Genomic DNA, 25,812 nt, shown 5'->3' with positions numbered 1-25,812 from the left:
CTGGCTCCGCTATTATCCGCTACATTCAAATGGGTTTGGGGTTGAATCATATGGTTTTTTTATCTGTTTTTTCAATGCAAAGGCAAAGGGCTAAGTTAAAAAAAAAAAAAAAATTGTTTATCCAAAACAAAAAAGGAAACCTGCAATTGTTTTTTTTCATCTGAAAAATCTCTTTCTTTTGGTTCTACATTCCTATCTTGAAATAATGAATTGAGTTCGTATAGGCATTTTGGATGCCGCTACTAATTCGTGGAGTCAAGCGAGACACGGTTTAACTGAGCACTCTTATTTATCTTTATGGGGTGGAAACTCTACTACTCCCATAAGATGAATCTTATTAAAAAACCATTTATAAGTGATAGAGATTTATCCTATAGAAATGAATCTGATTTTCCGATCTAATTACATACATAGGTCATGCTTAAGTGCGGAAAGTACGGCATGCCACGACGGCAAAACACATAGGTCCTTGCCCAAATACTTAATTTATTACAAAGTTCTTTCCTCATTTTTTAGAATCTATTAACCGCATCTATTATTCATGCAAATTAATATGAGAATTGTGTGAGCTCTCATCTTTAACTTTTGGACTCCTCATTAACGTTTCTCTAGCTATATACTATTGGTTGGTATGTAAAAAAGGAAACGGTCAACATGTGAAGAAATGTATCGCTATTATTCTACAGAAAAATTAAGTCATTAATACAAATTGTTGCATATATACACAAAAACAAATTTGCATATTTGAAGGGGTTTCAATTATTAGGACCCCAACAGCTCAAATACATAACACGTCTAAGTGAATCCTCAGACTGCTTCATCTTCTCGTCCCTAATGTTGTTAGAAACAGAATTAGCTGAAGACTGGGAAGAGAATGATCTACTGTTCTTGGCATGTTGTCTAATTGACCTCAAAGCATTGCTCCATCTACAATTCATGCCTTGGTCTTTCAATGTCTCCACTGCTCCAATACTTGCCGCCACAATCCAAGATCTTGTTGTTGAACTCATTTTTTCTCCTTTTTTTTTTGTTTTGACTCTGAAACTAGAGAAGTTTGAAAAATAATCAATGGAGTTGGGAAAAATGAGAAAGGTTTTTTTTTTTTTTTTTTTTTTTTTTTTTTTTTTTTTTTTTTTGTGGTAGGAGGAATTTTGGGTTGTTTTGAGTTTTGAAAATGTGTTCTATATTTATAGAGTGAGATATGTAAGAAGTGTACTTGTTGGTGGGAGGCAAAAACCAACGGCGGAATTTATCAGCAGCAGTATGGGGGAAGCCTATTGTGTGCATGGTTGAATAAAAATAAAAAATAAAAAATAAAAAATAAAAAACCATTTGATTATTTTGGCTCTATTCTTGTGCCTTTGAACCTGGATGATCTTTGGAGGATGGGCTTTTTTTGTTGTAGATAGTGATAGTGATAGACAAGTTGGGTGGCACTAATAAACAAATGGACTTTTTGTTTCTTCTTTTGCTTTCAGTCGGCTACATGCTCGAGCCATGCTTTTGGGATAAGGATGAAATAAATGGAATAACTTTTTTCCCGTGTAATTAGAGTAAGAAAATAGGGATAGGGATAGTGATAAATGATAATTTTTTCATGTTTAATGGAAGTATAAAAATTTTAATTTTTATTCTTCATGGATACTGATATTATTATTAAGACTTATTTTCATGAAATAAAATTACTCCTAAAATCACAAATGATCGACGGTGCTATTAAAGAGAACCCCCAAAAACGGGAACCTTGATCTTTGAACTTTTCTTGCATTTGAGAATAATTAATGTTAGTAAGGGAGAATGAAATAAATATAGATTTACCGCACATAATTAAAGTAAATATGATTTTAAATGCAAAAAGATTTTTCTGTCCTTAAATAAAGATTTTTTATCACATAAATTAATGTTTTCAGTTGTAAATAAAAAATTTACGGTAAGTTTTAATTTACTTCAAACAGTTAGTTTCATAAATTTGTTATTGTAGTATAAATGTTTCCATTTTTTGTTGATAATCCACTCAATTGTTGAACTTAATTAAATGCACGGTTCATTTATATACAATAAAAGGTCTTTTATTTTTTTCTTGAACAATTAATTTTGATAAATCTAACTATTAAAGTATATTTTGTGTGATTTTCCGATTAGAAAAATACAAAGAGATAATTTCAGCATTTTTTAAGACAACAAAATAGATTAGCATTCCGATTGAATATAGAACTATTTTTATCATCATTTCTAAAAGAAAAATAGAGAAGAAAAGAAAAAAAAAAAAAAAAAAAAAAAAAAAAAAAGAGTAAACATGAATACATAACATAGTATATGAGACCAATTAAACCAAAGTCTATCGTTCACAGATCGGGCCCCACATGTACAAAACGTGGCACTAGTAGGCAGGTCCGTAAGCTCAACTGTAGTCGCCATCATTAACAATTTGCTTACCAACAACATAGGGTAAAGAGTGAGCTAGGTGCATCATATCACAAGTAACAAGATACTAATTATAAAATTAAATAAATCATCATTCATAGCTTATAATATAGATGACAATATACTTAGATGACAATATAAATCATCATTAACAATTTGCTTACCAACAACATAGGGTAAAGAGTGAGCTAGGTGCATCATATCACAAGTAACAAGATACTAATTATAAAATTAAATAAATCATCATTCATAGCTTATAATATAGATGACAATATACTTAGATGTTGATGCACATGCAACTTAACTTCTGGGGCTCTGATGGTACTGCTGCCGGCTCGATAAATTTATTCAAATGCTTAATCACATACTTTATTATGATTACTACGTAACACTTAGTGGCTATCCTACTTTTGCCTTGGCCGAGGCTCAAGGGTTTGCCATCTTAACATATAATTTCCTTCTTCAATTTTCCTGGGAATGACTTATAGAGCTTATGGGGTTCGCAAACCCGGTCCCATATGAACCTACAATACCATCCTACTTGCATGTCATGTCGATGCAATTATGTCATATTTTTACAATTAAATATCTCAATTCTCGATTGACATTATACATATCAATACATAATCGTAATTTAACATCCGTCAACACAATTATCAATCACTTAGCAAAATTCACAAGTATAATCATCCATCATAATCTCATAACGAAACGTCCACAACATAGAGATGCATAGTCTTTAGGCAAACGATGCATAACATCATCTTAACCAAACATATCGAAAATAAATAGTTACTAACACTTAGAGGTTTGAAGCATTTGCGCTTATACCGAATAGAAATTTATATGTCCCTATGTTGTAGTTAGGTCTTTACTTACCAAATCTTCTAGGAAATTATATGTCCCTATGTTGTAGTGAGGTCTTTACTTACCAAATCTTCTAGGAAATAAGATAAAACACGAACGCCTTTGCAAGTAAAGACCTAACTATTTTAGAGCTACTGCATGACATATTTTGAAATCATACAAATGACTAAAATGGTCCCGTAATCAGACCCAAAATCTGCCTCTCAGAAAAACTACAAGCTTTTATTGTCAATTTGTAAAATCCATAACTCCATGTAGGAACAAGCTTTTTGAGTGAATCCAAATTCTAAATGACCCTTAATGAGTCTAGTTTATGTCCACAAATCAGTTTCCCCAAATTCAGAGCCAATAAATTTATAAAAATAAAAGTGTAATCTCCTAATGAACTTTTCAAAAATTCATAACTATCTCTATACATAAGATTTTTGAGTGGTTCAAAAAAACTCCTAAATGACCCTTAATGAGTGTAGTTCATGCACACAAATTAGTTTTACAAAATTCAAAACCAATAATTTTAGAAAAATGGAAGTATAGTGACAGGTCGGATAGAAAACTAGACAGATTCCAGCAAAGTGGTGAACTTTTCAAAAATTCATAACTCTCTCTATAAATAAGTTTTTTGAGTGATTCAAAATTCTACATGACCCTTAACAAGTCTAGTTCATGTCTAGAAATTAGTTTCCCAAAATCCAGAGCCAATAATTTTGGAAAAAAAATAGTACACAGACAGGTCAGAGTAAAAGCCTAACAATAAGTTCCAGCCACACAGAAACATTTAAAAATTTAGATAAAATCATCTACTCACTCAATCAAAGTCATTTTAGCCTCCATAGAAAGCTTATTAAAGATACTAAAACATAACAAAAATCCAGATTTATCAACATGCAAGAACTTATTTAAAAGTTATCAAGAATATAGTGTTACAACAACCAAAATAAAATTTTGAAAACTTGAGTTAAGCTTTTTATCAAACACCCTTCATGCAAATATGATTCCTAATGTTAAAGATGATAAAAATGTGAAACCCAACCATAACCGTTCCTTATTAGACAATAGAAGAAGATTAAACAACAAAATAAGCGCTCAATAAAAATACCAAACTCGGATTACCACCAAGAACCGCACAAAAGACCTCTAAAATCTCAAATTTAGGAGTCAAAACATGGTTTAAAAGCATACCTTTGTTTATATAGACCTTAGGCTCCAAAATTTCTTCAAAACGTTGAGTTTTAATCGAGTTTTGGGGGCTTTTACTTTAGCCCTAATCCTAATTACGGGATTGGAGTTTTTAACGGATTAGACAGGAGAAAAGAAGGTTAGGGTTTCTGGTGTGGGAGAGAAAGAGAGAGAAAATAAGTGGTTTAAGAAGATGAGAGAAGAGAGAAGGAGTGAGGGGCTGCATGAAGAAAAGTATTGGGGTGGAGAAGCTAGGCCTTCTGACTTCCTGAACGGAAAAAACAAACGGAAAAAACAAACCCTCAGTTTTTTTTTTTTTTTTTTTTTTCTGTTCTCTTTTTTTTAATCACATTTTAATTACAAGTTTGCCACTCAACCATTGTGTGCGTCTCTAATAACTTGGACTTGAGCTCTCGTCCATCTCCTTTTAAAACTAAGGGTCTCTAATAACTTGGACTTGAGCTCTCGTCCATCTCCTTTTAAAACTAAGCCTCTTCCTTTTCGTTAATTCAAGTTTAGAATTTAAATTTTATTATAATAAAAAAAATTTATAAATAATCACATTTAAATTTTTTATTATAATAAAAAATTTTCACATAAAATCACATCTCAATTCGAATTAAAAACTCGAATCAGCGAAATGAACGGGGCCTAAGCCTCTTCCTTTTCGTTAATTCAAGTTTAGAATTTGAGTTTTATTATAATAAAAAAATTTTATAAATAATCACATTTAAATTTTTTATTATAATAAAAAATTTTCACATAAAATCACATCTTAACTCGAATTAAAAACTTGATCTGATCCCAAAACATACCACTATCATTATAATTTATACTCTTAATTTTGTTAAAGTAATAAGAACAAAACATAATTTTAAAACTAAGGCCTCTTCATTTCGTTAATTCGAGTTTAGAATTTGAGTTTTATTACAATAAAATTTTTTATAAATAATCACATCTAATTTTTTTATTACAATAAAAAATTCTCACATAAAGTCACATCTTAACTCGAATTAAAAACTCGATATGAGCCCAAAACATACCACTATCATTATAATTTATACTCTTAATTTTATTAAAGTAATAAGAACAAAACATAATTATTAATTTTGTTCATCTGAAAATAAATATCACAAAATAATGTTAAGCTCCGTATAACTCGAACGAGAATATAGACAGAGCTACATGAGACTTATAGAGACCCGAACGAGAATATAGACGGAGCTACATGAGACTTATAGAGACCCGTGCCTCTATTCACTTTTTTATCTATTTAATTTTCACTTATAATTTTATATAATTTTATAAATGTGCATTCATTAAAATATATATTTTTTTTTTATAAAAAGTGACCTGTTTATTTTTTTTCTTGTACCTATCTCACTATTTCAAGTTACTAAATTGGTTTTCTTACTTAAAAAGCTCTGTTCATTTCGCTAATTCGAGTTTAGAATTTGAGTTTTGCTACAGTAAAAAGCTCTCACAAACAATCACATCTAATTTTTTTACTACAGTAAAAAACTCTCACATAAAATCACATCTCAACTCGAATCAGCGAACTAAACGGGCCCTTAGAAAGCCACTATTATTTTCGTTGAATAATTTAGACAATATTTGATCTTTTTTTATTATTCACTTTTTTTCTTCCACACTTTTATAAAATGCTTTGTTTGATTTTGAATTAATACTATTTTAACATAATAAGTTTGTGTTGATTAATTATGTGTGATTTTTAGTTCTTAATCTTAGGGATTAGCTTTGATTTGCATATTTATAATTTATTTCTTAAAGAAAATTGTTAGTAACTACAAAAGAAAAAAAAAATGGTGAGAAACAAAAAAAAAATCTTGAAAGTGCCCCTACTGAAATAAAATTTTAGCTCTGTCTTTGAACGGGAACATGTCCTTGAAATAAATTCGTGTAAACGAAAAATAAAATTGCTCATAATAATTAATCAATAAAACATACTCAATTTATTATAAATAAATTTTGAATTCGTACAATCATATTCGGAACCTTGACCGTGTTCCAGCTTATGAAATTAGTGTCTCACAAAAATGTATCAAATCATAAGTCTAATATTTATCATATGTATGTGACAAAAAAAAAAGTTGTTAAATAATAACTTAAGTGGCATACCGTGTGATCAGCGAGAAAAAAAAAAGTGGCATACCGTGTCATAAATTAATCTTCTCTCTCTTGATACATATAATTTTCTATTAGTTATTGATATATTTATATACATTCATATAAAATATGTGCACTATTTTTGAATTGCTGTTGTTTCAAAAACTTCTAATGATAACTACAATTTGACTTCAGCTATTTGGTATATTAGATTTGATGATTTTTTTTTTTTTCATTATTAAGAAAGATTTGAAAAGAATCTTGGGGTTGGATAAATTAACTTCTTCTGTTCATCTGTTTTTTCTTCCTTCCCCTGCTTTGTTTATATTTTGTTCTTCTCAAGTAAAAGCAAGATATGGCAGGCATCAGAGTAAACATATGATCAAATCTATGTATACTTTACTACTAAATAGAAACTAATACACAAAAATCACAGGGGACTCAATTATTGGGACCCCAACAGCTCAAATACATGACTGTTCTAAGAGACTCCTCAGATTGCTTCAATTTCTCATCTTTCAACTTCTTAGCCACTGCAGATGAATAATGAGAACTTGGGATTTTCTGGGCTTGTGAATAAGATCTGATATTTGTCTTTGCATGATGTTGAATTGATCTCAAAGCAGAATTCCATCTACAAACGCCTTGATCTTTCAAAGCCTCTACAACTCCAATACTTGTTGCCACAATCCAAGCTCTGCTTGTTGCGCTCATATTTGCTGTTTTGCTTTTTTTTTTTACTTGCTTTGGAAATGGTAATGAAAAGAAATGAGAATTACTAGTTTGGTTTTGATTTGTTTTGGGTGGAGTCAAGAGGCTGTGTCCTTATATAGTGAGGTAATCCTTTTGTTTTTTTTTTTTTTTTTTGGTGTGATGTGATAAAGACTTGGAAGCGAAACTTCTGGTTTTGTAGGAAAATACCATTTGCTTATCTCATTGCTTTAAGAGCTGGATTATATGATGAGACAAGCCAAAAAAAAAATTTGCGATACAAGTGAGTGTGGCTAAAAATTAAAGGGCTGGTTTATTTATTACGTTTAAATTTATAATTTTAATTTTATTATAATATTTTTTTATAAAAGAATTTTAAATTTTAATGTTAAAATTAAAAATTATTAAACTCATTAATTAAATGGACGAAAGAGACTACAGTTTTTAAAAGTGAAGCTTTGAGAAACATAGTTCTATTTATTAATTTGACATTATATTTAATTTGCTCATTATACTTCTTATAGAATTTTTTTGATGAGAAAATATTATTTACTAATTAAGTCAATAAGATTAAAATAGTCAGAAAACAACCGATGGTACATGCTTAACCTTCCAACAATCTGAGCCTCCTTCTGGTTGCAAACGAAGTACAAATTCATCAAAGTTAACATATGGTAACATAACTTTGAGATTTTTAAGGGGTTGTTATTTTACAACAAAATTTAGAAAAAATTTAAACTTGAGTTATAATTTTATTTAAGTTCACGTTCTTTTATAAAATTTGAATTTGAACTTGAGTTTGAACTCGAGTTTGAACTCGAGTTTGAAGTCGAGTTTGAGACTAAACTCGAGTTCAAGTTTTCCCTTCAACTCAAGTTTGAGGCTAAACTAGAGTTAGTTTCTCCTTTAACTCGAGTTTATAAACTCAAACTCAAGTTAATGAATAGTGTTATTTCTGTTCTTAAAAATGTCTTAACTTTTTCGTTTTAATTCTGATTGAGGTAATTTTTTTCTAGTTAAACTCCAAAAGAACAAGCCCTAAGTTTCTCCTTTAACTCGAGTTTATAAACTCGAACTCAAGTTAATGAACAGTGTTTTTTCTGTTCTTAAAAATGTCATAACTTTTTCGTTTTAATTCTGATTGAGATGATTTTTTTCTATGCATTCACAACGAAAAGATGAATAAAACTACAAATATATCATATTAAAATTTATCATTATCATTGAGTTTTTATTAAGTGAACAACGGATTCAGAATCATTATTGATTTACGTGTATTTTTTATGAGAAAAAATACTATAGTAAGTCACCAATCATAATTCAAACTATGACACGAATTCTCTTACTAAACACCTTACTATGTAAATATAAATTTAAATTTTAACTCACTTAAATATAAACTCAAATAAATTCTCAATTTAAATCATAATTCAAATATACATATTTAAACACCAATTTAAATTATAATTTTAACTTAAATTATAATTTAAATTTAATTAAAAATTATCGTTAAAATCACTCCAACTTAAAAATCAAAAAGAACAACCCAGGGTTTTGGATGTAGAATGACAAGTCACTCTGGCCTGGTACAAGCCTACGCTCTTCGAACAAATTAGGCAATGCTCCTCTCTCTCTCTCTCCGCTCTTGCACGTGGACCCCTCTACTCTCTACCCTCTCTCTCTCTATTCAAAGGCGGGACCCACCACTCTCCCCACTCTTTCTCTCTTTCCCATGCAAACTTTCTCTCTCTCTCTCTAGAACAGGAAAAGAAGCCACGTGGCTTCTTTTGGGGGCAAAACGGACCAAATGTTTCGTCTGCCCCAAAAAAATGACACCTCCATTTAGGGTTTGGTAGAGGAATTTATTTCCTTATTTGAATCATGATTCGTAATTTATTACAGTATTTTTTTTATAAAAAATATACGTAAATCGAAAATAGTTCGAATCACATAGTTTAATCAACCAAAATAATAGGGTGCAAAGATTCTCTAACATCTTTGAAAAATGACACCGTATCATCCAAGCAATTCGAAAGTAAGAACACTCTTTTTCAAGTATGGATATAATAGTAGAAACCAAACATGGAAGTAAGGATTTTCCTTCTATTTGTGAATAACAAATTGAAGTTCTGTCCATATTCTTGTGTTATAATTGCTTTTTATAGTAATAACTAATAAAGTCTCGTTCATTTAACCGATTTGATTTTAAATTTTAAATTTTTTTACAGTAAAAAGTTTTAAAAAATAATCACATTTAACTTTTTTGTTACAGTAAAAAGCTCTCTCATAATATCAAATCTCAACTAGAATCAACAAACTAAACAGGCTCTAAAATTTTTTGACTTATTAAAGACTCGTTTGGTAAAACTTTTGTTTTAGTTTTTGTCAATAGAAGAAGATAAATAAAACTTGTGACTTTTCAATAAATTAATTGAGCCATGTGCTATACACGATAATTTTATAAGTTTGATTCTACATTAAAACACGTAGTCTTCTAAGAAGTTAAACCAGTTAATTAGAGTGAGAGAAAAAAATTTAAAACTCATATCGACATAAATTTTAAATTATTAGGAGTTTTGACCCCAAAAAAAAAAAACTTAAGTATGAGGACATTTAATAAGAATTATTTTAATTAAAATAAAGTGAGGAAAAGAATGTAATTTACGGTAAAAAAGTGTAAAAGAAAAAGGTCAATATTCAAACAAAAAGGAGACAAAAATAAAAAAAAAGTTTTTAAAAAATAAAAAGATAAAGAAAAGGGAAAGTTAAACCTATTAAAAAAAATAAAGTTATATAAGAGTTTTTGATAAAAAAAAAAAGTAAAGGCATATTTCAAAGGATTATTTTAATTAAAAAAATATTTTAAAGAATAATATTGTAAACAAATTATCAAAGAATATTAACAAAAAATAAAAAAGACAGTAGGTAAAAATAAGATAAAAAAATTAAAAATTAAAAAAAGGAAAAAGAAAAAGATAATGAGAAGGAGAAGAATGAGGCCATCAGTGGCCTCCTAAGTATAAAGAAATAGGAAAGTTATAAAGAATAAAGAAAGGTAGATGCAGGGGCTACAATATGGCAATCTGGAAAAAAATTGCGTCAAGATAATTTTTGATATAAAAGAAATTACATGAAAAACAATTAAATACAAACACGTTTGAAGAAAATCATTTTAATATTGACAAAAAAATTAAATAAAAACACATACAAAAGAAATTACGTTCATTCATTGGAGCAAAGTGAAATAAAAAAATTACATAAACAAAAAAAGTAAAAAAGAAAAAAATTTTAAAAGAAAAAATATTAAAGATGAAAATGTAAAGAAGGGGAAAAAAGGGGAAAAGGGAAGGAGGAGGAGAAGTCACGTGACACTTTAAGGAGAGAGCCCTCTTTTATGTATTGTTGGATTAGATATTTGAAATCATACTTTTAAAAGAGTTTAATCAATTAAGATGGTTTACTAATATGCAATAAAAATATTAAAACGGAGTTTATAATGTCTTCTTTAAACTCAGATACAAGTTTGAAAGTTTTTAAAAAGCTTTTATGAGAAGTCAAATTTTGTGACTTTAGTAGGAAGCTCTTATAGAGTGTCAAACAACTTCTGATGACGAAGCATCATTAGGCCTCGTTCATTTCACCGATTCGAGTTTTCAGTTTTAGGTTTCTACAGTAAAAAGCTCTCAGAAAATATCACATCTAACTTTTTCTGCTACAGTAAAAAGCTCTAAAAAAATGTCACATCTCAGCTCGAATTGAAAACTTGAATCCGCGAAATGACGAGGCCATAATGATTACAAGAGCAGCTTTTGATCGTAGGAACTCAAACAGTTTCTAGAAAGCTCTGCCAAACAAGCCCTTAATCAAACATGTTCTAAAGCTTTTCTAAAATAAAAAGAGATAAAATCATTTTGATACTTTCTGTTATAGCGGAACATCTCACTGATACCTTGCGTTCTAAATAATATTAAAATGAAACTTTTACGTTTTAAAAAAAAGGTTCTTTTGATACCTTGAGACTGATTTTTAGAGAGATATAATGTCTAAACTGCCCTTTTCAATAATTAAATAAAGACTAATAACTTTAAAAATATTTTTTTAAAACATTTTATATTATTTTGATTATTTAATTATTAAATGTTTTATAGAATTTTCATAATGTTTTAAAAAATTATTAGTTTCTTGTTAATAGGTGGAAAGGTATAATGGACATTTTATGTCTAAAAAAATCAATTTTAGTGTACCAAAAGGCTGTTATTTTAAAAAGTGAAAGTATCATTTTAATATTATTAAAAACACAAGATACCGGTGAGATATTTTGCTGTAATAAAAGGTACTAAAGCTGATTTTGGGCTTGTTTGGCAGAGTTTTTACTTTTAGCCAGTAGAACAGAGAGAAGCAAAAGCTGTGGTTTTTCAGTAAGTGTTTGGAACAATGAGTTTAATGGGTCAAAATGATTTATAAATTTTCTAATAAGCAATAAAAATGTTAGAATTAAGTTTATAATGCCTTAATTAAACTATGATACAAGTTTTAAAGTCTATTCAGAAGTGCTTTTTTAAAAGCCACAATTTTGATTTTGATTGAAAACTCTTTTAAAAAAATAAAGAACTTTTAATAAATCATCCAAACACTTTTAAAAACAACTTTTAGACTAAAAAATTCAAAAACATTTTTTAAAAAGTTCTCAAATAAAAAAGCTCTTTCCTTATCTTTTCTAACCATAAAAGTTTTAATTTATACTTCTCTCTTATACTGCTTAAAAATAAAAGCAAAATCTTTCAAAGGATCTTTAAATTAAACTTTTTTTTTTTGTAAGAAAACAATTATCAAAAAGATAAAAAAAAAAATGTTGACATGCTCTCTTTCCTTTAACAACTTGCACTAAAATACCAAAAAAAAAGAAAATCAGGTTCCTGGAATCATTTAGTAGACGTTTGATGGAGACGTTTAGTTCATAGATTAGAATCATGTGATTAGAACTATTCTCCTTTTACGTGTGTTTTTATGAGAAAAAAATACTGTAAAAAAATAATAAAAAAAAAAAAAAAAAAAAAAAAAAAAAAAAAAAAGAAAAAATATTTCATTCACTGTCTTCTTAACCATCAAGATTGACATACAAAGGAGTCCGGACCCCAACAATTTCATTCACTCTTCTTAAGCATCAAGATTGACATACTAGAGGAGTCCGGACCCCAACAAATATTCAAAATCTCAATTAGTTTGATTTCTCAGGTTTGAGTCGAGTACTTGAGGCTGAAAAATAAATTTATGTAAAAAAAATATTATAGTAAAAAAATTAATTTTAAAATTTTATAGTAAAAAATATTATAGTAAGAAGTATTGAGTTCTGATGCAAAAGCAAAACGAATGGGGCTTCATTTTTCAGTTTTCTCTGCTTTCAAATATCATCTTTATCAAAATACCGAAAAACAAAAGTAAAAAAGTAGGAGTAGACACAAATGGATGCAATATCATAGCAACTCTTTCAGTATTGGTTTTGTTTCGTTTTTTCTTTTTTGCCTTTTCTTTTCTTTACCTTTCCTTTTCTTTCTTTCCTTTTCTTTTGTTTCCTTTGATTCGTTGGCCGAGCCTTATAGACTGGTTTTTAAGATATAAACTTCAGAAAACGGAGCCAAATTTGAAAAGTATACGGTTTTCATGTTCTTTTTTTTTTTTTTAAATTTTTAGAATAATATTCTCAAGAGAGTTGGAAGATATGAATAGCAGACCTTTTTTTTTTTTTTTTGTTTTTTCTTTTTGGTACTTCACACTTCACAGATTTTGTTTAAAGTTTTTTTATAGTGAATTAAGCAATATTATATAAGGTTAATCCACTGTAATAACACATGAATCTATGATCAATACCATCTATTTCACTAATATATCCAAAAATATATTACAAAACAAACAAAAAAGGGAAGACTCAATTATTGGGACCCCAACAGCTCAAATACATGACTGTTCTAAGAGACTCCTCAGATTGCTTCAATTTCTCATCTTTCAACTTCTTAGCCACTGCAGATGAATAATGAGAACTTGGGATTTTCTGGGCTTGTGAATAAGATCTGATATTGGTCTTTGCATGATGTTGAATTGATCTCAAAGCAGAATTCCATCTACAAACGCCTTGATCTTTCAAAGCCTCTACAACTCCAATACTTGTTGCCACAATCCAAGCTCTGCTTGTTGAACTCATATTTTAGGTTTTGGTGAATTACTTTGAGAGTGGAAATGTAAAGAAATCTTGAAGTGGGACTGGTTTTTTGAGATTTGATTTGTGTTGGGTTCAGGTCAGATATTGTGTTTGTTATATATATACTGGGGAGGGAGAGACAGTGCGTGTGTGTGTGTTTTTGATGTAGAGATAATTGGTACAAAACCAGTGGAAAACTACCACTGGCTGTTTTGGAAGAAAAACCAGTGGCTGTTTTGGAAGAAAAACCAGTGGCTGTTTTGAAACTTCCGGTAATTGGTACGAAATACCATTTGCGTAGCTCATTGCTTTTAAGCAACCAAAACAAGTGAGTGTGGTCGCTAAAAACAAAACTGGGTCATTTTCGAAAGGTGTGCTTAGAACCTGGTTCTTCTCTCTCCAACTTTAAATTATTAATATTATTTTTATTTTTAACCGTAAAAATTATTTTTATTTTTTTTATTTTGATGTGATTTTGATTGAAAATTATACGCTACTAATAATCTTAGATTCTGCAAAATTAAAGGCCCTTGCTGGTTTTATGAGTAATTTTGAGAAACGTTTTGTTGGAGAATTTATATAATGATTTGTTATAATATTTTTTTTTATAAAAAAATATACATAAATTAAAAATAATTTTAATTTTATGATTTTAATTCATAAATCAAACGTCTTCTTAGTGTGAGTCATCTTTGTATTTGTTGTGAAGCTGCCGGTTTTTTGAAGAGCTCAAATCAAATTTGATTCATTTTCTAATCTTTGAAATAATTACTATAAATTAGTCAGATGCTTTTAATTAAAAACCTCTTATTTATGAAAAAAAATCCTACTTAGTTATCTTTTCTTCTCTCCCTTTCACTACTGTTTTAGTCATCCATGTTGTCAATTAGTATAAGTTATTAATTAGCCAAATAAGTTGTCAAGTTTCATCTTTTGAATATGTATTTTTTTTTCTTTCTTTTTTTAAGCGTAGTCTCCAAATTAGAAAGAATCTGTTATTAAAATGAAAAGTGGTAGGTGAATTAGTTATAGCTAACTGGCGGTGTCAAAATTCAACATATATACAATGTTCATAGTATTTACAAGCAGCCAACTTCATTCTTTTAGAAATGTTTCATCTTTGGCTTAGCTAAATTCCACCAAATAAATTTAAGACCATTGCCTTTGATTTCTAAAATTGATCCGATATAATTAAAAATTCTTTTATCGAAATTAAGAGCTTCTTTGTTAGGAGGGAAGAAAGTAAGAAATGAGATGGGTGAGGGGGACTGGTAAAAGAATTTTGATATTCATGGTTGTTTATAGTACGAGAGAATTTTATGTCTCGTTCACTTTACAGATTCAAATTTTCAATTCGAGCTGAAATGTGACATTTTTTGAGAGCTTTTAACTTAAATGTGACTTTTTCTGATAACTTTTAACTGTAGAAACTTAAATCTAAAAAATCAAATCGGTGAAATAAATAAAGCCTTAATCTTTTGAAAATATAGAGAGAAAATAGTCGAATATTCATTCCAAACACAATAAGAAAAATATATCCTCTCTTTCCTCTTTATTTACTCACCCAAATTATGTCTTTTTTTTTAATTTCGTTTTACTCTATATTTTCCTTCCCTTCACCAAACATAGCCTAAGAAAAAAAAATGTTGCTTAATCACTTCACTCTCTTATTAATGACAATGACTATAATGGCGCCTTACTCTGTGTTATGTGTTATGGGACAAAGAAGCCCCAAAATCTTTCAAATATTTAAAATTTAGATTTGTAATTGTTACACCATGGTTGAGGTGTTGACCGTTCCTCTGGACGATAAGCGCCGAGGCCTCTATATCGAGAATCGGTTGCTAGCGTCGAGGGATCAACTGTACTTAAGGTGCCCTCTACACGTTGAGAGTTCATGCGGGATAACGTACGTCGAGAGCCCTGATGAAGCGGTAAATGCCACAACGTTGAGAGTAGCAGCCCAGTCCAATCTGAAGATATTCCTGTCAACTTAAGAAAATATATATTGTACCAACTACTACTGTTGGAGTCAGGAAACTAGGTAGCTGGTAAGGATGGTTCACCTGACTGGGAAGCTGTAATTATAGAAATACAACTGCCAAATCACAGAATTTAGGGATAGAGGATGATTTTCTCAGGGAATGAAGAGGAAGTCTCTCCTGTGTACAAGGCCTATAAATAGAGCCATGAGAATTCATTAAGTTTTTTACACACTATTCAGCTATCTCAAAGAGATTGTACACAAAATAGTATTATTACATTCACAAGTGGACTGGGCCAAGAAATCTTGCCGAACCACTATAAATTCTTGTATTCTCTATATTAATCTGCGACATTAATCCTTAATTAATCCGTGAGAGGTTACTGTGAGTGTTCTCGGAGAGTTAATCTTTAGTGAAGGTTGTCAAAGGTACGCCCCCATCCTTCGGCAGCATTCAGAAGATCTAACGTCGATAGTCTCTCCCTGACCTTTCGCTAAATGGGGAATTGATCTCATCGGCCCATTACACAAGACCCCTGGAGGATACAAGTACGCCATTGTAGCTGTCGACTACTTTACGAAGTGGGTTGAAGCCGAGCCACTGACGACGATATCGGAGGAGAAATGTACAAACTTCATATGGAACAACATAGTCTGCCGGTTCGATGTACCACATTCTCTCGTATCAGATCACGGGAGACAGTTTAACAATGATAACACAAACCACTTCTGTGAATTGCTGGGTATCTATAAGAACTTTTCCTCTGTTGTATATCCCCAGTCCAACGGACAGGTTGAGGCGATCAACAAGATCATCAAAGTTACACTAAAGAGGCGACTCAGCAGCTACAAAAGAAAGTGGACAGATGAGCTACCAAAGGTCCTGTGGGCCTACAGGACGACCAGTAGGACAACCACGGTAGAAACTCCATTCTCAATGGCTTATGGGGTGGAAGTGGTCCTTCCAGTCGAGATATCCATTCCCACCAGCCAAGTGATACGGTACGAAGAAGTTAAGAACGCCGAGCGAATGGGCTTGGAGCTTAACATTCTGGAGGAAAGGCGCACTGACGCACAGTTAAGGCTCGCCACGTACCAAGCCAGAACTGCTAGGTACTACAACAGAAAAGCCAAGCACAAGCGGTTTAAAGTAGGAGATCTTGTCTTACGAGTGGTAACCCCAAATACTCTGGGGCCCTGGGCCCGACTTGGGAAGGACCTTCCAGGATAAAGGAGGTTGTGGCTAATGAATCCTATCAACTCGTAGAAATAAATGGTCGAGACATCAAGCACACATGGAATGCGGACCAACTGAAGATCTACTACCAATAACGGCGAGAAAGGTCTACCTAGAGATTACACTTAGAATTTTTGTTCCGTTTTCCATTTTATTTTTGTAGGCTGAAAAGTCGACGTGTAAACTCTACATAAATAAAGTCCAATTGAATTTTCCACTTATCTGATCTATGTAAAATACTACATCACGCTCGACTGGGCTGCATAATCAAAAATCTACTATCTACATCGACCAATAAATGTCGACCAATGTTGCGTTAAAGGCTAGTCAAAGACTATCTTTGACGAGGGGTAATAAGGCCACCCCAAGGTCTGTAAAGGTGGTAAAGCCCTGGCTTAACCATACTTAACCAAAAAACTTTTAGTACGTTTACAGCATTCATACGTGAAATAAGCATTTGTATGTATACGCGGGAAAAGAAATAATAATATATATATAAATAAATGGTAACAAGTCTCGACCTTATGGCCGTTACAGAACAAAAAATTCAATGTCTTGGCCTGGTGGCCCTCTAAGAATTATATATGTGAATAAATAAAATAGAAGAGTCCTCATGGTGTTACCCCATCCCCTGGCGCCTGCTCAGCATCCTCGGCACCTAGCGCTGTCTCGACCATCTCAACCTCCTCCTCATCAGACTCGTCGAGGAAAGACAAGTCGACCTCTGGGCGCTTCCTTCGGAAGCAGTCGAGAATTTGTTCCCCAACAGACTTCATCAAGGAAAGTTGAAGCTCCTCAAACTCAGCAGAGTATTGGTAAGCATCGAGTCTCTGGGTAAGAAGATTCTCAAAGGCTTCTGAGGATTTGAACTGTTCCACCCGCTCCTCGACTATGTCTTTGAAATCTTGGGACGACTTGAAAATCTCTAGCCGAGCATCGACCGAACGGCGGAACTCCTCAGAACCCAGGAATTCCTCTACAACTTCCTTTCTCTTTTGTTGGAAGACGGGAGATGCAAGGTATGCATCGATCACCTTGGAGCACCCCTCATTGAAGCCCTTCTGGAAGCTCTCGCTTTTCTCCTTGGCGATCGCCTCCTCCAGAGATTTGACTTTGGCTTTCTCGGCCTCTAAGTCCGAGGATAACTCCTCCCGAGTAGCATGCAGAGCTGAGATCTCCTCCTCGCAGCCCTCGACGGGACGCCCTGCCTTAGCAAAGAGTCGAGCTCCACATAGTTCGGGAGCATAGCTTCGAGAGCCTGGACAATGAAAAAGAAAGGGCATGGATAAGGCTCACAGATCAACTATGTGAGAACAACTATGTGAGAACGGAGGTCGAAAAGTGAGCAAGCAAAACCTACCGAGATTTGACGGACCACTGCTATACGATGGCGCTCCAGAAGGTCTATCCCTGTAAACTTATCCCAGGAGTTTGTGTAACGATCGGGAAAATTTTAGGTCTAATCCGGACAGTCCGATATTTGACCGAAATTCTCTCCAGAACAGAAAGTAGTAGAATTTTCAGCTCCATCAAGGAAATGTTATGTAGAAACTATATACAGGGTAAAATTTCCTGAAAAGTGTAAAGTTATAATATGAATATTTTTATTGAGAAAATTCATAAATATCAGTTGTGAATAGTGAAATATCAGCTAAAAGTTAGAAATTTTAGTGGCTATATTTTAGTTATGAAAAACTGAAATATTTGGTAAGTGACCAAATGACCAATTAGAAAGAGAGTAGAAATATTATAAGTGAGGAAAATAGCAAAAGTTCCTGAAACGGGATTTTCTCGAGTTAGTTAAAGCATGAAACTGCTCAAAAACCAGCACCGCGAGGGTACGCGTTTTGGGTAATTTTGAATCAACAAAAATAAAAATTTCAGATGAAGAAACTGACTAAAGAGATACTTAAGAGAATTGGGTTAAACGTGAGAAGTTTGACCCAAGGTACTCGACAGTCCAGAAAAGCAGTATAGAACTTATACCAGGTGTGAGATTATCGGTACTGAAAAGAAATTCGTTTTGAAAAACAGAAAGTTAGGTCTCGACAAGAAAAATGTGAGGAACATAGAACTACTCAAATTAAGTGTTAAACTTAAGTGGAATTAGTAAAATTAAATTATGATAATTAAAATAATTTCTTTAATTTAATTTAAAAAGTAATATTAAGATATTATTATAAATATTAATATAATATTCCATTACTCTTAAAAATGGCCTACGGATGACTTTAGAAGCCAAATATGGTTTCTTTTCCTAAGTGTGGCCGAGAGAAGAGGGAAAAGAGAGAAAATCAAGAATCACCCGTTTTCACTGAAATTTTTTCAGTTCAGTCAGGTAGAAAAATAACCTGATGCGTTCTAGTAGAGAATCTCAACTTTTAAAGGTAAGATTTTGAATTTTTCATGAGAAACTACATGTTTTTTCGTTTTGATGAATAGTAACTCATCTCGAAAAAAATCCGTAAAATTGAAAAACGAAATCGAGGTTTTGTAGGGGACTATGATAGGAGTCTGACGTGTAAGTATTGAAATGATTGAACAAAATTTTTTGTATTAACACTAAAAAATCTGAAAACCCTAGAAATGGAGAAAATGTGTTTTTGTTCAATTTATGTTGGAATCTGTGTTAAGGAATGTGAATCTTGACTCCAGGTACCGAAATCAGAAATAAAACGAGTTATTGAAAACTCAGAAAAGGAGAAAAATAAGGTGAAATTCTGCCGAAATTTCCTAAAATCTAGTTAGTAAGCCATGAGTTAGTAATCCGATTCTAGAGAATGGATAACGATTTTAAAGTTCGGAAATGAATAGATTAAGATTCAGAAACTGAGATACACAAATATGAGTAAATTACCTCTTGAGCTAGAATTCAACCTTAAGGGGAAAAAGTTCAGAAATGAGTTTGAAATTAGATTTAAGAATCTAAGTATGAAGAACTTCGATTTAGAATAAAAAATTAATACCTATTTCAATAAAACATGTTTTTGTACGAGAACCGAAGCAACAAGAAAGAACTCAAAAGCCACTCATAGTATTGTTAAATTACATTATCATATATTAAACATGATATCAAAATAAGCAACTTAATTAAAGAGTAAGTTGATTGCTTTTGCCTCTCGTCATGTGCTCTGAAAAAGTGGTCCGTGGTCCCTAATCTGATCATGTTCTTGGAACCATCAATAAAAATAAGAAATATATATATATACAACTACTCCATCATAAAAAATTAAGTGGACCTTGCAAGTTCTTGGAACAACAAATTATTGACTTCACCGAACGTGGAAATTGGGGTAGGAAAAGAGGGAGAAAGATAGGTGAGGAAAAACAGGGATATTTTCTTTGAGCAAAAGTCCTTAATTCTCTTAATTCTTCACTAAAATCTTCTCTTAATTCTCCAAAGGTATATCTCTTTCTTCTCACCTTCTACTTCATAGTTATGTGATTTAATTCCGCGAATAATTTTTATTTTTTTTTCTTTTTAACAATGAAAATATTGGTTTCACCACGTTGGTCAAATATTAGATGCACACAGTGATTTAAATCAAAACTTTTTGAACTATAATTCCAATCCGATAATTTTTTACCTCTATTTATCAATTTGCTTTACTCTTTTTAAAAAAAGAAATTAAATAAACGAAGCTTCTTCTAATAAAGTTAAATTTAATGTTTAAACAGAGTCCAAAAACTTGTGATGTTATATGCAGCAGATAATTGATTTTTGTTTTAATTGAGATTTTAGGCCTCGTTCGTTTCGCTTATTCGAGTTTAGAATTCGAGTTAAGATGTAATTTTATGTGAGAGTTTTTTATTGTAGCAAAAAAATTAGATGTGACTGTTTGTGAGAGCTTTTTACTGTAAATTCGAGTCAGCGAAGCGAACGAGGCCTAAGTTTGATATAAGGATTTGAGTTGAGATGTGATTTTATGTGAGAGTTTTTTTACTGCAGTAAAAAAGTTAGATGTGATTGTTTGTGAGAGTTTTTTACTGTAAAAAAAACTCAAATTCTAAACTCGAATCAGCGAAGTGAACGGGCCCTTAAAAGACAAAACTTAAGATATAATTGATTTTTAAAAAAAAATATATTTTGGTAGATGCCACCGGTAATATTTCTTTTGGAAAAATAAGTAGTAAAAAAATATATATATTTGATATCGTAATCTTTGTAAAGAATCTTTTTCTCTTAATTCCGTTGTAATGTTTTCGGCTTGAATAATAAAAGACAAATATGTAAAAATATGACCAAATTAACATGGTTGAAGAACATAAATTGTTGGAGTTTATATTATTTGCTTTAATTTTTTGGTCAATTTATTTTTCTTATTTTAATGTCGTTTCATTTGAAGTAGCCGTTTTTAAGCTCTGCCTGTCCTCTAGCCACTAATTTGAATCCTTGAAATTTAATGATATTGTACAATCAATTGTACGAAATATTAGATTCTCATACATATAATCTAAAAGTTAAAGTTATCGTTAGGCTATTTCTAATTTTAGCTATAGATTCTTTAAAAATTATTCAAAAAATACTTTTGAGTAAATTTATTAAATACTAAAATCAGCTGCAAAAACTGATTTTGAGAGCATAAAGCAATACCAAACTCAGCCATTGTACAAGCAATTGTATGTAATATTATGTGTATTATACGTCGATAGTGCTGTTTTTTCAAACGTTAAGGAAACTCATTAACATTTTGAAGAGCATTATTATGCAAATATCTTAGATAATAATAACCTCATATAGCAAATGAATAAAATCAAAGAGTTAATATTAAACGAAGAATATTTTATATAACTCTCAACCACTCCCATCATAAAAAATTTTAAATGCAAATATCTTAGATAATAATAACCTCATATAGCAAATGAATAAAATCAAAGAGTTAATATTAAACGAAGAATATTTTATATAACTTTCAACCACTCCATCATAAAAAATTTTAAAAATAATAATAATAAAAAGTATCACTAGAAAACTAGGAAAAAAGGGAAAGATTGGAGTGATTCTTTTTGTTTCTTTTGATAGCTAGTAACTGTTTTTAAGCTCATAATTATACTCTAGAATGCTTACTGCTTACCATCATTTCCAGCTTATTTCAGTTGTTTTTTAGGAAGAGAAACCATGGCCGAACTCGTGGGAAGTGCTCTTCTCTCCGGCTTCCTTAATGTCTTGTTTGATAGGATGGCTACTCAAGAGGTCCTTAACTTCCTCCGAGGAAAGAAAGTCCTTGCTAAGCTTCTTGATGAGTTAAAGATCAGGTTGTTGTCTGCTAATAAGTTGATGAATGATGCTGAGGTGAAACAACTCACTGATGAAAACGTGAAGAAGTGGGTTGATGAGCTTAAACAAGTGCTTTATGAGGCAGACCACGTCATGGACAAAGTCAACACCGAAGCTCTTCGGCGCAGAATTGAAGAAACTGATCAATCTGGAAGCAAAGCAAGTTCGTTCTTCAACTTCATGCCAAAGTCAAATAGTGCATTTGAAATCGGTGTGAAATCTGAAGTAGAGGAGATCCTTCAAACATTGGATCTTCTTTTGAGGCAAAAGGAAGAGCTTGGTCTCAGAGAAGGTGTTCACCAAAACAGACCTCAAAGACTGCCGGCTCCTTTGGTAGACGCATGTGATGTTTATGGAAGGGATGCTGAGAAAGAGGCCATCGTTGAAATGTTGTTATCAGATCATGATGGCAGGTGTAAGATTTCCGTGATTCCTATAGTGGGCATGGGTGGTATGGGCAAAACCACACTTGCTCAGCTTGTTTACAATGATAGCAGAGTCCAAGATCATTTTGCCTTGAAGGTGTGGGTAACTGTATCAGAGGATTTTGATGTTTTTAAACTTACAAGAATAATTATTGAGGCTATCACTTCTCATAAATGTGATATCCAAGACCTATATCAACTTCAAAATGCACTGAAAACTCTATTGATGGCAAAAAGATTTCTTTTTGTTCATGACGATGTTTGGAACGAAAATTATGAACTTTGGGATGCTTTAAGGAGCCCTTTTAACTCTGGAGCTGACGGGAGTAAAATTATTGTGACCACACGTAGTGAAATTGTTGCATCGAGGATGGGTACTGTTCCAACATATTCTCTACAGATGATATCAGAAGACGATTGCTGGAAGTTGTTTGCTAACCATGTCTTTGAAAATAGAGGCTCTCAGATACATCCGGATTTGCAAGAAATGGGTAAAGAAATTGTTAAAATGTGCAAGGGTCTTCCTTTGGCAATAAAATCAATTGCTGGTGTTCTACGCTCGTTATCAAGTCCGGAAGAGTGGAAAGGGATACTAGAAAGTGACGTGTGGGAGTTGCAATTTCAAGAAAACCAGAAGAATAATATTCTTCCGGCATTATGGTTGAGTTACCGGTGGTTACCTCCACATCTAAAGCGATGCTTTGCTTATTGCTCAATATTCCCCAAAGATTACAAGTTTCGCGAAGAAGACAGAGAAATTGTAGTCCTGTTGTGGATGGCGGAAGGACTTCTGCATCCTGAAAGAGGAAGAAGACTGGAAGATGTTGGAAAGGAGTACCTAGATGCTCTAATAGCAAGGTCCTTCTTTCAACGATCAAGTAGCCGGTTTGGAGAACCAACTCTCCTTATGCATGATCTTGTACATGATTTAGCTACGCGCATATCTAGTGAGTCTCGTTTACTGCTGGATGATTGCCGTGACTTGAATGGCCTTACAAGCAGCACTTACCTTTTGTCATATAGAAAAGAATCTAATGTCATCAAATTCAAGGATTTATCCAAAACCAAGTGTTTGAGAACCCTGCTAGCTTTACCATTGTCATATACCAACATGCATAGGTCAATGTTGACAGATACTGTCCTGCTTGAACTGTTGCTAGGAGCTGGAGGACGCTTAAGAGCTCTCTCTTTACCTGAATCTGCTATTACAAAATTGCCAGATTCAATCGGTAATATGAAACATTTAAGGTACTTGGACTTGTCTGGTACAAAAGTCAAAGACATTCCCAGTTCAATTTGTACTCTGTATAACTTGCAAACACTGTTGTTGTCACATTGTAAGGAAATTACACAATTGCCAACTAGCACGTGTTGCTTAATCAACCTACGTCATCTCGTGATCAAAGGAACGCGATTAAAAGAGATGCCGCCACAGATGTGCAAGTTGATAAATCTACAGACATTAAGTGATTTTGTTTTGGGCGAAAATGGTGGCTCTAGGATCAAAGAGTTGGGAGAGCTACAGTCTTTGCATGGAACTCTTTGCATTTCAGGACTTGAAAACGTGGTGGATGTTGGGGATGTGATACAAGCTGATTTGAAGAACGAAGAGTGGCTTACTGAGCTGATTTTAAAATGGAATTATGGAGAGATTGATGATTCAACAAAAGAAAGACAAGTACTTGATGCGTTGAAACCGCATGGAAAGCTGAAGAAACTCAAAATCAGTGGTTACAGGGGTACAATATTCCCTGATTGGGTAGCACATAAATCGTTTAGTGACTTGATTCAAGTGTCTCTGATTGAATGTCAACGTTGTTGCTTGTTGCAATCATTTGGGCAACTACCTTCCCTCAGAAAGCTTGAGATTAGGTATATGAATGGGTTGGAAAGTATAGGAGATGAATTTTGTGGCACTTCCTTGACAAAGCCATTTCCATCCTTAGAAAGCTTAAGAATTCGTAGCATGGATTTGTTGGAGAATTGGTCATTTGCTGGAGTTGAGCAAGGAGGAGAACGTTTCCCTCGTCTCAAGGAAATCTATTTAGATGACTGTGAGAAACTAAAAGTTGGACTACCCGCTGGTTGTTTTCCATCCTTGGAAACAATTGAAATTAGTAGATGTGAAGAAATGGTGAGTGTATTTCCAATAAGTCAAGCAGAGATTGATTCCGCATATCCCTCTCTTGAACGTATAAATTTAATGTTTTGTTCAAGATTAGAGTCATTTTCAAGAATGGGCTTGCCCTCTAATTTAAAGTCACTTGATATCAGTGGGTGCCCAATGCTCATTGCAGACCGTATGAATTGGGATTTGCAAAGACTCTCCTCTCTTCAAAGCTTACGGCTCGGTGGATGTGAATTTGAAGAATCGGTGGATTCATTTCCAGAGGAAGAGCTGCTTCCATCCACTTTGACTTCTCTGAATATTTATAACTGGGAAAGGCTTAAAGCCCTAAATGGAAAAGGCTTTCAGCAACTCACCTCCCTTCGAGGATTGGAAATTGGGTGGTGCAAAGAATTAGAGAGCTTGCCAGAAGAAGGGCTTCCCCTTTCTCTTACTTCTTTATCCATCCGGGAGTGTCCTCTGTTAAAAGAGCGGTGCCAGAGAGGAACAGGGGACGATTGGCCCAAGATTCAACACATTCCCTACAAATCTATCCATAGCAAAAAAGTTTGAGAATTTCCATGGCAAATCTTCTCTTCAGGTATTATAAATATGAATTTCGTTCTACTTTAGTTAATAACAATTGATAAATTTGTTTCTTTTTCTTCTCTATATATATATATATATTTCCCTGTTACTTTAGCGTTCTTCTTCTTTTTGTATACAAGTTACACACTTGTTTTTTTTGCTTTGCTTTTCATATTTGTGTGTGAATTTTAGTTTGCAGAGGTTAATTGAAAATTTCCATGGCAAAATATTATGCTGTTATGTTCTCGTATGGTTCTTTAGTTTTAAATTATCGCTGAGCATTATCCCATTGTTTAATAAATTATCAACAAGTAGACTTTATGTGCGTGATGTTATGTCTATAACTTGATTTGAACTAAATGATGTCCATTATTAAATTTTTACTTGTATTAAGATAAGGTTTTACCGGTGCCTTTTATGGCGTCCTGTAAATCTATGTCGTCTTTAGATTTAGAAATTGTCAATAATTTGTTATTTAGTTTTTGTACCACCTGATTATGATGACACATTCACATTATCTTATTGAGGATTTATACAATTTTCTTATAAAAAATTAGAATTTTCAATAATTCATAAATGTTTCTCTATAAGATTCTATAACTCGACCGTAATCTTATGCAGACTCACTTGTATTTTGCATCTTGTCATGAACCGCTATTGCAACTACTAAACAAATTTTGGAACGAGTGATT

At 32.2% G+C, this 25,812-nt stretch overlaps 3 protein-coding genes across 3 annotated transcripts in view; 1 reads left to right on the top strand and 2 right to left on the bottom strand.

Moving 5' to 3' along the window:
* Positions 1-7,007: 7,007 nt before the first annotated feature.
* Positions 7,008-7,381, bottom strand: LOC21401684. Its single transcript, XM_010103460.2, has one exon. The coding sequence runs from the start codon at positions 7,306-7,308 to the stop codon at positions 7,036-7,038; it is 273 nt and encodes a 90-aa protein (XP_010101762.1). The 5' UTR covers positions 7,309-7,381; the 3' UTR covers positions 7,008-7,035.
* A 5,850-nt stretch (positions 7,382-13,231) lies between these two features.
* LOC21401683 lies at positions 13,232-13,659 on the bottom strand. The gene has a single exon (XM_010103459.2). It carries the CDS (start codon positions 13,502-13,504, stop codon positions 13,232-13,234), a length of 273 nt encoding a protein of 90 aa, XP_010101761.1. The 5' UTR covers positions 13,505-13,659.
* An 8,182-nt stretch (positions 13,660-21,841) lies between these two features.
* Positions 21,842-25,812, top strand: part of LOC112092595 (putative disease resistance RPP13-like protein 1) — a 6,905-nt gene continuing 2,934 nt past the window's right edge. Inside the window, exon 1 of the mRNA XM_024169147.1 lies at positions 21,842-25,099. Within this exon, the coding sequence (XP_024024915.1) occupies positions 21,842-25,099 (3,258 nt within the window). The remainder of the gene's footprint in view (positions 25,100-25,812) is intronic.

This window comes from Morus notabilis, unplaced genomic scaffold, assembly GCF_000414095.1.
Source record: "Morus notabilis unplaced genomic scaffold, ASM41409v2 Scaffold285, whole genome shotgun sequence".
In the NCBI taxonomy this organism is placed as follows: Eukaryota; Viridiplantae; Streptophyta; class Magnoliopsida; order Rosales; family Moraceae; genus Morus; species Morus notabilis.
This window is presented reverse-complemented; position numbering and strand designations above follow the sequence as displayed.